The 13,996-nt window shown below is 40.1% G+C and overlaps 1 protein-coding gene across 8 annotated transcripts in view; it reads left to right on the top strand.

Annotated features, from left to right (window-relative positions):
- The window catches only part of TEAD1 (TEA domain transcription factor 1), a 177,264-nt gene that overhangs the window by 64,792 nt on the left and 98,476 nt on the right, over nucleotides 1-13,996 (top strand). For all 8 annotated transcript variants that reach the window (XM_079966636.1, XM_079966635.1, XM_079966642.1 and 5 more), the window contains one exon: nucleotides 5,837-6,090. In XM_079966636.1, the coding sequence (XP_079822762.1) occupies nucleotides 5,943-6,090 (148 nt within the window). In that variant the 5' untranslated portion in view covers nucleotides 5,837-5,942. The remainder of the gene's footprint in view (nucleotides 1-5,836; nucleotides 6,091-13,996) is intronic.

Here is a 13,996-nt window from a genome sequence, read left to right as displayed (position 1 = left end):
AATTGCGTTGGCAGGCACCCACAGTCCTAAGGGATAGATGGCACCCCTGGCAAAGGGTTAGACTAGAATGACCCTCGTGGTCTCTTCCAACTCTACAGTTCTATGAGTCGAGGAGTAGTAAAGGAGACTTCTTATTCTTTTGGACAGGGTGGACATGCACTCAAGCCAAAGACTATGGGAAGATGGTTGAGAACACTATAAAAGGAAATTTCCGAGTAGAATTTATTGTTGGATCCTTTATTTTCACGCCTTAACTTTGCTAAAGAAGAAATTGCCAAAGAGAGTGCAGTGTTGGTATTGGACATGATTTAATAGAGTTGGCTAAGATCAAACTTGGAAGTGGTCAGCTAAACTGTGGGAACAAGACTTCACTTTAGCGTTGGGGAATGCTAAGAATACAAGGCAAGAGTAGCTCTGCTGGATCAGATCAAAGGTCTGTTTAATCCTGCATTCTGTTCTCACAGTGGCCAGATAGATGTCTACAAGTAGGGTATGAACTTGATAGCACTCTTGTGCTCCAGCCACCAGTATCCAGAGGCAGACTGCCCAAATTACACCTGGGGGACTCGAGTGAAATTTGAACTAAGGGTATACAAATTTGCTCATGTGCTTTATCACTACACTACTCCATTGCTTAGATTTGTGGTTTTTCAGTGGCATCATTCTTTCAGCAAGTAGTAGGGATTAAGACAGAAAGAGGAAATCTTCTCAGTTAATTAGATACATTATTTTTTACTTCTCCTTTTCTAACTGTGCAAAAAGGAAGTAAATGGTGTGGAGGTTTTTTTCTTTTTTTTCTTTTTTTGGAACAAAACTATGTTTTTACTAGACACTCACAGATACATAGTGCAACTCTACTGCAGTCACAAGTTCTCAAAAAGGGAACCACAAGCTATTTACTGAGATTTCTTTCATGGTTAAACCATATAGTAGGGTGATTCTTTTGTTGTAGAATCACTTGCTCACAACCTGACTTTCTTTATCCAGTTGACAGGGAGGAAAATTGCATCTGCTGTAGTAGGCTCCATCCATTGGGGTCTTCCTGACCGGGGTTGCTACCTTGCATATTTCAAAAGTCAGTGGGTTGAACTGCCTGAGGAATCTTAACAAAATCACAGACTTGAAATGTAAATGATAAATTGCTCCATGTGTACTAAATTGGTTTTTTAAATAAAAGATTCAGCGCTTCCTTTTTATAATGCATTCTTGTATTTTCTTTCTCAAATACAGATGCTAAATAATTTTATATCACTAATTGGGCTCAGTTGGATAATTACATACTGATTTTCTGAATTTGTTAAAAGGCTGGCCATTCTTGTTTGCCGTGGTTATTTGCAAACAGGTTTTGCATGTGTGCAGAGTGTTATTAATGAGAGTGCATTTGTAGAAATAGGCTTGTGTGTTGGATATTGAATGCATCGTTTAGTGATAAGGTCAGACAATAAAACATGTTGATTTGTGTATATTGAAGCTGTATATCAACTGAACCAAATGCTTTCTCCACTGAGAAATCTGAGAACATAAAGTAACCAGGTGTAAATTGCTTGACTTACATCTCTGCATTTATTTTAAAAAAGGTTAAATAAGCAATATTTACAATTAGACACACCATGTATTTTTGATGACCCAACTCACATACGAATTCTAATATATTTGTACTTGAGGATTATTATTTTTAACAAAAAAATTGTTTTCCTTCACGAATGAGTCTGATTGTGAATGATGCCCCAAATTTGACAGTGATCTGTAGGGAAAGAACCTAAAGAAGCTGAGAAGTATAAGCAACATTGTGGCTTTTGGAAGCTGCTTTGCCTTACTTTATTGGATTTTCAAAGAATTAATCCAGATTATTAAAATGATTTTCATTTTCCCAAATGTACTGAAGACAAAACAAAGATGATGCAGATGGCAAAGTCATCTCCTGTTCTTGTTGAAGGGAGGATTGTAAAAAATGTAAAGACCTTGCAAAAAATTGGGAATTGCTCAATCACTGATCATTATCAACAAATAACAGCCACTGTAGTTAACAGTTACTATGGTGGCAGGTGGAAATGAGAGCACCATATTCTCTGTAAAGAAAGGGGTGCATGTATATCTGTCTGCTCTAAAGTAGGCATGTCTCTGCTTGCAACCTCTTGTGCCTGCAGAAAAGGCCAAGGCAGTACAAGGCAGAGACTGGAGATGTTAGCTGCCCTGGAAATGCTGATATTGAACAGTGAGATATTTGACAGATTTATATCAGTTTTTAAAACTTTCAGCAGTCTGCTACCAGTTCAAAGCAGATCTTGTCCATAACCAGTGAAGCCATCCAGCTAGATGTATGTTTGAGTGTGGTGTTTGCTCAAGTTTACTTGAGTGCAGCACTTACACATGCATGCCTGTGTGTGTACACACGTCAGTGTTCGGTATATCAATATCCCTGTGTGTGCGCTTGGGATTTGTATTCGGATGGTCAAGTAAAAGTAAATATTTTAGATACCCTTTTTTCCATAAAAAAATTTGAACCTAGAAAGTTTGCTAGTATGTGTAGTTTCAAAATTCTGCTTTCCCAAAGAGTTTCTTCATACTCAAGCTAGCACAGTACAAGGCTTAGGCCTCAGAATTCCTTCAATAAAAACAAACAACAACAAAACCCATACAAAAATTAAAAACAGCTGAAAACAATTTTAAACAGTATTCAGTCAGTATTCACAGACAAGTGGAATTTCTATGTGGAATTTGTTAAAAGTTCATGAGAATGGATTTCCATGTGGCGGCCCAGAAGTATACAGTCAGGGGCGCCGACTTATAAAAAATATTGGGGGGGCCCATACCGGGGTCCTGCCCCGGGAAGTTTTCTAAATTTTAGATGAAAATTAGTGAGTTTTAAAGTTTTTTAAAAGTATTTTAGAGTCATATGATCAACATTAGAACCCCGAAAACTCGACTCTCTATAACTCCACACTCCGGGAAACTCGACAAGCCTGAAACACTTTTTGGCTTTGAAAAAAGAAACAAAACATAAACACGCACAGTATTTTCGTAAAAAGCTAATTTAATTTACAGTAACAATTATGCTTATAGACTATTACAGAGCAGTGAATATATAGCTCTGAAAAGACTGAAATGATATTTAAATAAATCCTAAACTATCATTAAAAGAATAAAACATAAAATATTGCTGTCGCACAGTAATAGCACTTTGATTAATAAGTGAAATAGCTAATTTAAGCTTACTTTGAATAAGGCTGAGGGTTCATTAAATAAAAATAATATCTCAAAGTTAATGCCTTAATACAGTTAATAAAGTTAATACAGTATGCCTAATACTGTATGTAAATACTGTAATACAGTATGTAAATAACGGGCTTTAATTGGGTCTTACACCCTAAAAATATTTAAGTATTTGAAAATAACTAATACAGTACTATAGTAATATAGAAATACAGTACTAAACTAGTACTAATATTTCTAAACTGAACATTCTGTATGTATTTAATTCTCTATTTTATAAAGATTTTTAATATCTGACAGTGAGTTTGGAGTAGCCCAATGCAAAAATCCTGAGGATCCATGTGGATCCATGCTTTGTAACCACGTTTTTGCACCACTGTGACCCTAGGCAACAGTGGGTGCGTGATTTTTTTGGTGCAAGATGTAGCCATGGACATGCTATGTGATCTGATGGTGAATTTGGGGTGACCCAATGCAAAGATCCTGAGGATCCATGTGGATCCGTGCTTTGTAACCACGTTTTTGCACCATTGTGGCCCCAGGCAACAGTGGGTGCGTGTTTTTTTGGTGCAAGATGTAGCCATGGACATGCTATGTGATCTGATGGTGAATTTGGGGTGACCCAATGCAAAAATCCTGAGGATCCATGTGGATCCGTGCTTTGTCACCACGTTTTAAATGGGGAGGGAAGGAAAAACACAGAAGGGACAAGAAGCACAAGAGGGGTGTGCGGAGAAGCAGCTGGCTAAGAATGCAGGGGAGGAGTTTAACGGGGTGGGGGGGGAGGAAAGGAAGGCAAAAGTGTCCCCCCCCCAAGCCAGCCCTCTCTCTCTCTCTCCCACCTGCGAGTCCCTAGAGCACGGAGAGGAGGTGGTGGTGGGCTGGAGCCTGCACGCAGTGTGACTAGGAAAGAATTAGAAGGAAGGACTCGATCCTTTCCTTAACCCTCTGCTTGCCAGGAGGGCAGGGGATTCCCTGCTCTTTGTTGAGTTTGAGCAAACGCAGCAACAGAAGCGGGTGGGCAGTAAGACCCTGAGGCAGAATGCAGGAAAGCAGCAGCTTCTGCCTTCCCTCCGCCCGACCGCCCGATCTTATTTTTGCCTGATTTTTGCCCCTGCGCTCCGGCTCCAGGGACCACACATTCGCTCAATAACACGCACAGACATTTCCCCTTACTTTTTAGGAGAAAAAATCTGCGTGTTATAGAGCGAAATTTACGGTAATAATTTTCTTAAATTATTGGGGGGGGCGGAGCCCCCCCAAACGAATTTTTGAGGGGGCTCGGGCCCCCTCAGGCCCCATGGAGTCGGCGCCTATGTATACAGTTCATCTGTGCAGGGGTGTTTGTACGTGTGATCCCTGTGTCTTGTGTAGATGCAGTGGCTCAAAGAACCCTAACAGCTTGTTCCATACTAATATAGTAAGTTCTCACCTCCTTTGTATAATATCCATCTGAGAAAGTACAATCCTGGAAACAAATATTTCAATATCTGATTTTTGCTTATGGTCCTTATGCCTGATGAGTCTCTTGAGTTCATAGAATACAAAGATTCTAAAAGAAATTCATTTCTTCAATCAGAACTTTCATTCTCTCATATTTTTCTTTAATTTACCTATTATTTTGAAAAAAGAAGAAACCTCTTAGTACTGACATCTGGATTATTATTATTTTTCAAGGAAGCTTAAATTGAAGCAAATGTTTTTGGGAGGTTGGTTTTTCTTTTAACCCAGTCTTTGTCCACTAGTGTACATTTTGTCCTTAATGATATTCAGCTATGCTTTGACAGGTTGAGGCAAATTAATTCCTGATGCTTTCTTCACCATCCTTAGTGGGCTTACCACTGTGAAAAACTCAGCCTGATACCACAGTCTTTTGCCTAGAGCACACCTTCATATCAGCAGTACATCTCCCACAAATATAAGAGAAACATTGATGTTATCTGTGAGTGGAATGGAGTTAGCAGGTGCTGTCATATTAGATTATTTCTTATTACCTTGATTCCACATCTGGAAGTGAGATTTTAAACCCCCCCCAAAAAAACTTTGTTCTATATCCAACACTTTTCTGAAACAGGTGTAAAATCTGGCCTGGTTACCCTTTCCTTTAGGTGTCATTTATTTTTAAACTCTTGGCCACCTTTTCTTCTTCGGGCACGAAGTGTGCCATTCATATAGGTCAAGTAAGGGAAGTGTGCTGATTTTCCATCTGTGCCAGAACTCCTGAGGTGAATTAAAATAGCATAATGGCCATTTTTAAATAGAACAGTTTCCTTAGATGTAGTCTTTAGCTTCTAGAAACCCTTATAGTTATTGTTCGGATGAAGTCAGTGGAACCAACATATTTGTTCCAAACTTCCAGTCTTGTAATAAATATATTACACTTGCTGTGAGATTAGATACACCATGAAATATTCTAACCCATTTATTTGTTAGATACAGACAAAGGTAAACTGGCCAATTTCAGTCTGGTTCCACAGAGTAATAGAACTTGGGGCTTATTTTCCATTAGTTCTCAGTCTTTAAATTCTGTAATAACATTTTGTGGTTCTGTTGTACTGGTTACTAAAACTAGTCAAGGAAAATTAACCTAAAACTCTTGTCTTTGCTGTTTCCCCCTTTTTAGATTTATTCTCTTAAAGCTTCCAGGCTAAGGCTTGGAGAACCCAGCCATCACCATTGAGCCCAGCAGCTGGAGCGGCAGCGAGAGCCCTGCCGAGGACATTGAAAGAATGAGTGATTCTGCAGATAAACCAATTGACAATGATGCAGAAGGTGTCTGGAGCCCAGATATTGAGCAGAGCTTTCAGGAGGCACTAGCTATATATCCCCCTTGTGGGAGGAGGAAAATCATATTGTCTGATGAAGGCAAAATGTATGGTAAGTCATACAGATCCAGCCATTTTGAAAACAATTCAATAAATATTATGTAAAGTTGTTCATGTGTACAGATTAAAGGGCCACCTTCTTAAGAAATAAGCAAGTGTTAGCCATCATTATTGGGCGAGCTAATGAAATTAGAGGCATTTCGTTGCTGCTTTATATCAGGACGTAACAGAAGGGAGAATGACCGCACTGACCAATAATTTTGAAAAGGAGAAGAAACTCCTGTTGTGGTAGTTTGATCTGTTGTAAAAGCGTGGCGAAATCTAAGCCCATTCAGAGCTGTAAAGAAACTATAAATACCACATAATGTGCATTAGATCAAACTTGTGTGCATCGTTTTGCTTTTTCTCCTTTTTCCTGATGGAGCTGAGAATTCTATGGAAGTGTCTATTACAGGATTTTTAGAACTGATAAATTGCTTCTTTATATTAATCTTGAAGGTTTCATCAAAAGCTTTAAATACTTTCAGATAGTTTTGTGTGTTTAAAAGAAACATGAAATATTAATTCATAAAGTGGTATCCTTGTTTATATTGAAAATATATACATCACATTAAAAAATGTAATCCGACTTGAACTTGTATTTGGCAATGTATTTGTAAGAGCTCAAGGGTAGATAAAGCACTTTTATTGTATACAGTTTATTGTAAGTTCACTAACTTCCACCATCGTTTCAGTTAAGGCACCATAGAGTCTTTTCTTCCAAGTTGGGCTGCCATAGATTATCAGTTGTGCTGACAGTATTTCGTACATATATTTGATGTTTATCCCAGCTAGGGGATAAGTTGTTTTTACTTTTTGTTCTTTCCGAGTTGCTCCAGCTAATCTCTTGACTTTGGAGACTTAAGCTTCTTTTCCCTTTCTTTCAGTCCCTTCCCTTTCAGAAAATATTGCTGACTGCAGAGTCCCCCCCCCCGCCCCGTTCTGGCTTCTCGCATTGTGGAAAGCAGATGGCAGGTTGTTGCTGTGCTCTTTATTCTCCCCTAATCACTGAGTGTTTAGCGATTTCTGTCTTTTGTGCAGCTGGGCTTTCCAAGCGATGCGGAATCCTTACCTGATGAATCTTTCTGTGAGCATTAGAGAGCAACTTATTCCTCCACAATTGCAAATATGTTTCGCACAATGGGGTGTTTTGTCTTGAAACGCAGGCTCTTCCCCAGAAAGGATCAGTAGGAATCTGCAGAGCAAACTAGCATGCACTGTAAGTGGAAAGCAGATGGTATTGCAGCTGCCACCAGCTGTGTACCCCCTCCCTCTCCCCCCCCCCAGTACTGGTTGGATGATGTAATGGAAACAAGGGAAAAAATTCTTTCTGTGGTGTTGGAGTCTCTCACAGCCTGTCAGTGTCACAGAGAGGGAGAAACAGACCTTAAGGCGTTAGTTTGCAGCTGTCATGTGACCCTTGAAGCCAAATGAAACATAATGTCTGGAAAAATAGGCTTCTGATGAAGCATCTCAGCTGCTGTTGGCAGAAACTTTCGAGGCCTCCTTCCTCCGGCTGCTGGATTCCCCCCTCCCCTTCTTTCAATTTGTATCAGACACCACAGTCTTCCTTCTTCCGTTGGCTTCCCCTCCCGACACTGGTATACTTCCGTCATTTTTGTTATGTTTTAGTGATCCATGTGGTGATGGTAGTTTCTTATCACAAAATGAGGAGAAATTTGTTTTATGTGGTGGTTACATTCCCTGAAGAAGAATACCAAGAGGTTTTCTACAAAGGAGGCTTCATATGATTAGGATGTTATAGCCTGGTACCTGAAATTCCTTTCCCCCCTCATGGAACTAACTGTATTATAAATTAATTTTTGAAACAGGTATTTTTCATGTGCTGCATTTGGATCTGTTCGTATTATCATTATTCATTAAATTTGTATACTGCTCTTCATCCAAAGATCTCAGGTTCACAGCCTAAAAATACGAGACGAAAACATAAAATACATAATAGAGACAAGAATGAAAGCAAAACAAACCAATACCGCCCCCAGTAGCATTATTTTTCTGTAGTTGCCTGACAAGAGAGCAGTTTCCACTAGAACTTGAACCAGGTAAGATTTGTCCAATAGCAAATCCAAAATAATTGTAAAACTTGAGAAAAAGATCTGGGTGGGGGAGCCATTGAGGGTACTGTAAATATAGTGGTGAATTCATTATTATATTTTATTTAAAATATATATTTATTTATATTTATTTAATATTTATGCTGCTTTCAATGTCCTTTCAAGGTGGCTCACAATTTCAACCATAACACAACACAGCAAATCAGCACTATCAATGTAGGCATGATGAAATAACACATTTTTGTAAAACAGGTTCCCTTATTATGTGCACTCCCTGATTGTACATTGTTTTATTGTTACAGAAAATCAAGTGGCATCAGTGGTGAGGAATGCTGATAACTTGAACGCCCTTCACCTATGAAGTTGGTCTGAAAATCACAGAAAGCCCTAGGCCCGATTTAAAAAGGTGTGTCTTCACACCCTCCCTAAGACTTGATAAGGAGGGAGCTAGTTGTACCTCAGTTCTACAGAAGAGTTCCACTTCCCCATGCCACTGACCCTTGCGCTACACTTAGCAGCTGGAATGCAAGAAGGTCTCCCCAGCAGTTCATAAGGCCTTTTAGCATATTGGCATCCACAGGAGTGGTGCTACAGGATCCCAATTGAAAGCAATGCTCACCACTCCTGGAGGCGGTGTTCTGCATTATATCTGCAGTTTTCAGACCAACTTCATAGGTGGCCACACAGAGTGCATTTAAGTTATCGGCGTTCCTTACTGCTGACGCCACCTGGTTTTCCTGTGACAGTGTACAATAAGGGAGTACCCACAAGCAATGAACCTGTTCTTTAAGAGAAAGTGCAACCTCAAATCCCAAGCATAAGAAACATCCACCAACAATGCCTGCATCTGGCTGGATTTCAGCTTCAGTATATTAACCTTCATCCAGCCCACTACTAGCCCCAGACACTGGTCCAAAACTTGTACATCTTCACATGATTCAGATGGTATGAAAAGAGGAGAAACTTGGTGGCACCTGCATATTGGTGACATTGTGCCCTCAATCCTCAGAATGACAGTCCCCAGTGCCTTAAGGTAGATGTTAAAGAGCATAGGGGCTAAGGTGGAAGAGATTTGAGTATGTTTAGAGGAGATTGAGAGGAGATGTGGTAGCCGTATTCAAACATCTAAATGGCTATCACATGGAAGATGGAGCAAGCTTGTCTTCTCTTACGCCCAAGGGAGTAGGACCTTGAAATAATGGATTCAAGTGACAAGGAAGGAGATTCCAACTAAACATCAGGAAGAACTTCTGATAGTAAGAGCTGTGGAGCGGACTCTTTCAGAAGGTGGTAGACTCTCCTTCCTTGGAGGTTTTTAAGCAGAAGTTGGATGGCCATCTGTCAAGGATGCTTTAGTTGAAATTTCGGGGGGCTGGACTAGATGACCCTCAAGGTCCCTTCCACTCTACAATTCTATGATTCATTGGACTCCCACAGCATACTTGCAAAAGGGCCGGTCAGCAATTTAGCGAATATATCAAACATGCATTTTTATTTAATTGCTATTACAGAACTGCTATACACAGTTTAGATTTTTTTTAAAAAAACACACATTAAAATTCAGTTGGTATTTTTATATTGTGGCAATTCAGTGTTGAGATTGTAGCTGAGCTTTGATTTAAGGTACTGCCATAATTCTGGAAAAAAAGAGAAGTACTCTGGGGAAATGCAGATGACTGCGTTAGCAGAATTTATATCCTGACTCTTTCTCATTGGATGAACTCATGTTTTCATTCTTCAAGCTGAGCAACTGCTTTGTAGTGTTTGAGGATTTATTGAAACCATGCTATGTTTTTGAGGACTTTATAATAGAGTCTTATGGCCCTAATAGCATAATTGTTCTCCAAGGATTTTGAAATCAAAACACTGTAAGTGTTTTTAGATACCGTGTGGAATAATAATAATAATAAAAGAATACCTTCTGGTGGCATTCTAAGCTTATTTATAGCAGAGATATTGCTGTATTTCAAAGCTTTGACAGAGTTTGGAGTATACGGTAATTTGACAGCCACCCATGAACCATTCAAGGCAGAAGTTCAAAGTTAGTACCAGTTTATTTTCTGGTTGAAATTGTCTTTAAAGTGATAACCATCAGAGCAAAGAAAGTGGGATGGCAGTAGCTATTTTTTGATGGTAGAGGTAGGGAGAAGAAGTGGAGAAAATGCGACCCAACTAATTAAGAGGTTGCTGTAGATCCTCTTAAATCTAATGGATGCTTTTTAGTCCATCAAATGTTTTGCTCCTTCCAAAAGTTTCACCTCTGGAGACTCAGGGCTAAAGTGTTCTGACTGTTTCAGACTTTTATCCTACCCTGTGAGTTGTAGGTGTGCCACCCAGGGCTAATTGACTCTGAATCATTAGCAATTCATATGTTGTTAAATAATAAAATCAATCTCTTGAAAAGAAAAGCAACTCTTAAGTCAAGCAGTCAACATTTCCTTTGTGAAATTTTTGTTGTGTGGTGGCTACTTCTGTTGATATTTGTACCATGACAGATACATTTAAAAATACAGAATGTTTCCTTTGATTGTAAATCTTGACTCTGGTATTATTCTCATTCATTAAATCCAGTAGTCGTGGCCTTTTGATTGAAAGTTAGTTGGCTGATCTGTATTTGTGGTTAGCTCAAAGTGTTGGCCTTTTTTGTTAGTTTTTCTGGTGATCCCTATGCCCTTTATTTTCAGGATACTTGCCTGTATGCGTCTCTCCTTTAGAAGGACTATATCCAGAAAAGGCACTAATTTTCTCTGAGCACTATTTTGATTTGTAACCTGCATTTGTCAAGGAATTATGGGTTACGGTTGCTTTGGGCTTTATATGGAAAACATAAATTGAAGGAGTGGGGAGAGAAAGAAAGGTTAATGGAGGATTAGACTGGCACAGGTGTGAGACGTGTTCTAAGACAACACCTAGAGTTTGGGTAATGATGATTCTCTGGTGGTGAGGCAAGTTTGTCATGAATTTACTGCTCTGCCAATGAAGTTCTAATTGGCCTCAGTTTACCCTTCGGAAGAGTGTAACATTCAAATACTTTGAACGCTCAAGGTGCACCAGTAGGGTCTCTGTGTGTTTTAATTTGAAGATCTGCTACAGAGAGGTGCTGACTGAAAATGAACAGACACTTAAAGGGGGAAAAATGCATTCCCAAATTAGCGGTAATCTGAGTTTGTATTGTACCTGATTACTGGCATCAATGATATATTTCCATGCCTCAGGTTAAAATGCTACTCTTGGAGGAGTCAAATTTTACATCCCTGGTATGAGGCAGTGTTATTTTAAAAGCTTCATTCATATGTAGAATGATTGCTGAAATGTTTTGTAGATGTCACTTTTTTGAAATAGGAGAAACAAAATGTTTTAAGTTGTCATAATTGTCTGATTCACCGCTAAGTGTATAGGATTCCCCCCCCCTTGTTCGTTTTAACTTCAAGAAGTTCCATTTTCATTACTACTGCTATAAAAATGTAAGTCATAAAGTTTGCACAGCATTAAGGACAAGTATATCTGAATCCAGAAGTAGCATTGGAAGAGATGAAATGCCAGATGTGAAGTATTGGGTTGCATGTTTATTCAACTGTTACTGTAATCATTGTACAAAGATGTAGCCTTGCAATTTCTGTCTCACAGCAACATACACAAAATACACCCCAGTGATGAGGCCTCTCGGATGGTAGCTGGTGGATAAGTTACAGTACACAAACCCATCCACACGTATTTTTGCAAACTAAATGGTTGTTATGCAGACATTATAATTGTTCGTTCAGTTGTTTATTTGTCACGCTTGCATTCTGCCCCTTTGCTAAGCAGATCAGTAGTGAACATTTCTTCCCCCATGTTATTCTCACAACAACCTTGTGAGACACCTTTGGCTGGGGGAGAGGGAGGGAGTTATGACTAAACAGGGATTTGAACGTAGGTCCTTATGGCTCCAACATGCACTTCACATTTGTTATGACACACTGTTTCAGCTCATGATGGCTACACTATGTGGGCCATACCTGCATACTTTGAAATCAGAGGTTTGATCAATGTGCAAAAACGTTTATGAAATGAAATGCAATTTCCAACAAGCTTATCCACTAACAGCAGCAGCAACAACAATAATATCCTGCCATTTGGCTGGGTTTCCCTAGCCACTCTGGAGTGGGGTATCAATAATAAAATTATCTTTGCTTTGTATGAACAGAAGAATAGACTGCATTACTTTATACCAGGCATGTCCAACAGGTCAATCGCGATCTACCGGTCGATCGTGTGGTGTCCATGATAGATTGCGGTTGATCGCGTGACCATGAGCAATCGTCCCCCCCAAAAAACCACCTCAGCAAGTTTGGCTTTCCTAAAAACAACTTTACCTCACCCCAAAAACGCTCAACAACTTTGCCTGGCAATGACAATGGGTAGATCACTGCCAGTATTTTAATACTGTGAGTAGATTGCTGTCTCTTTTGTTTTGGACGTGCCTGCTATATACCAAGTGAAGAAGAAGGGAGATATTGGTAGTGATCATGGGAGGGAAGAGGGAGAAGGGAGGAGGTCACATGAACCTCCAATAGCTCCTCCTACTGCTTTCGTGTGCAGGCTGCTGTTTACCTCTTTGCCCACTTATTGGTCCTCCACATAGGGATGTTCCCTGCCCATGATAGACAGGGTCATGCCATAGAGCTTTTAAGTGAATCTACTTCATGGGTAGGCAAACTAAGGCCTGGGGGCTGGATCTGGCCCAATTGCCTTCTAAACCCGGCCCGCAGACAGTCCGCGAATCAGTGTGTTTTTACATGAGTAGAATGTGCCCTTTTATTTAAAATGCATCTCTGGGTTATTTGTGGGGCATAGGAATTCGTTCATTTCCCCCAAAACAATATAGTCTGACCCCCCACAAGGTCTGAGGTACAGTGGACCGGCCCCCTGCTGAAAAAGTTTGCTGACCCCCTGATTTACTTGCTCATGTTAGCTACTTTAGCATCACTCCTAATAACAGCAAACTGAGCTGTGACTGAGAATATAAATAAGGATAATTTTTATTTTTGGGTAGGTTAAGTATCTGCGAGTTCTGAAAGATCCAAAACATGTGTCAAAATGCTGTGATGGCTCCCAGTTTGTGGAATGCTCTTCCCAGGGAGGTTCATCTGGCACCTTCATTATTATAGGCGCCGGGCAAAAACGTTCCTCTTCAGGCCTTGGGCTGATTAACAGTCTATGTCAGGGGTCAGCAAAATTAATGCGCCTCAGGTTGGTGTCTCCAGTGCCGATTGCGTGGCGGGCTGGAGGGCGGGGGAGCGCATACCCATATGCGTGCGCACACACTATTTCTGGCGCACTTCCGGGTCGGAGGAGTACTGGAATTAGCTTGTGCGCATGTGCAGGGGCCTCCTCCGACCCGGAAGTGCGTAAGAAATAATGCTTGTACATGTGCAAATAACGCTTGTGCATGCTCACAAGCTATTTCTGGTGCTCATCTGGCCCGGAAGTGGGCAGCCGCACAGCACCAGTAAGAGCAGGCAGCGGTGGCAGGGGGCGCCATGGGCCAGATAAATGAGTCCCTCAGGCCTTATCCTGCCCACGGGCCTTAGTTTGGGGATCCCTGGTCTATGCCCTCTTAAATGTGTTTGTGGGAAGTGGGGCATTATTGTTCGTTTTGTTCTTGTTCTTGTTTTTATTATGTTTTTATTCTGTATTTTTATGTTGTGAACTGCTCTGAGATCTTTGGATGAAGGGTGGCACACAGACTTAATAAATAATAATAATAATAATAATAATAATAATAATAATAATAATAATATCTGTTAGCTGTCTGAAGGGATTAAATCTATGTCTTCTCTTTTCTGCGATGCTGAACATGAT

This window comes from Podarcis cretensis (assembly GCF_951804945.1).
Source record: "Podarcis cretensis genome assembly, chromosome: 1".
Taxonomy (NCBI): domain Eukaryota; kingdom Metazoa; phylum Chordata; class Lepidosauria; order Squamata; family Lacertidae; genus Podarcis; species Podarcis cretensis.
This window is presented reverse-complemented; position numbering and strand designations above follow the sequence as displayed.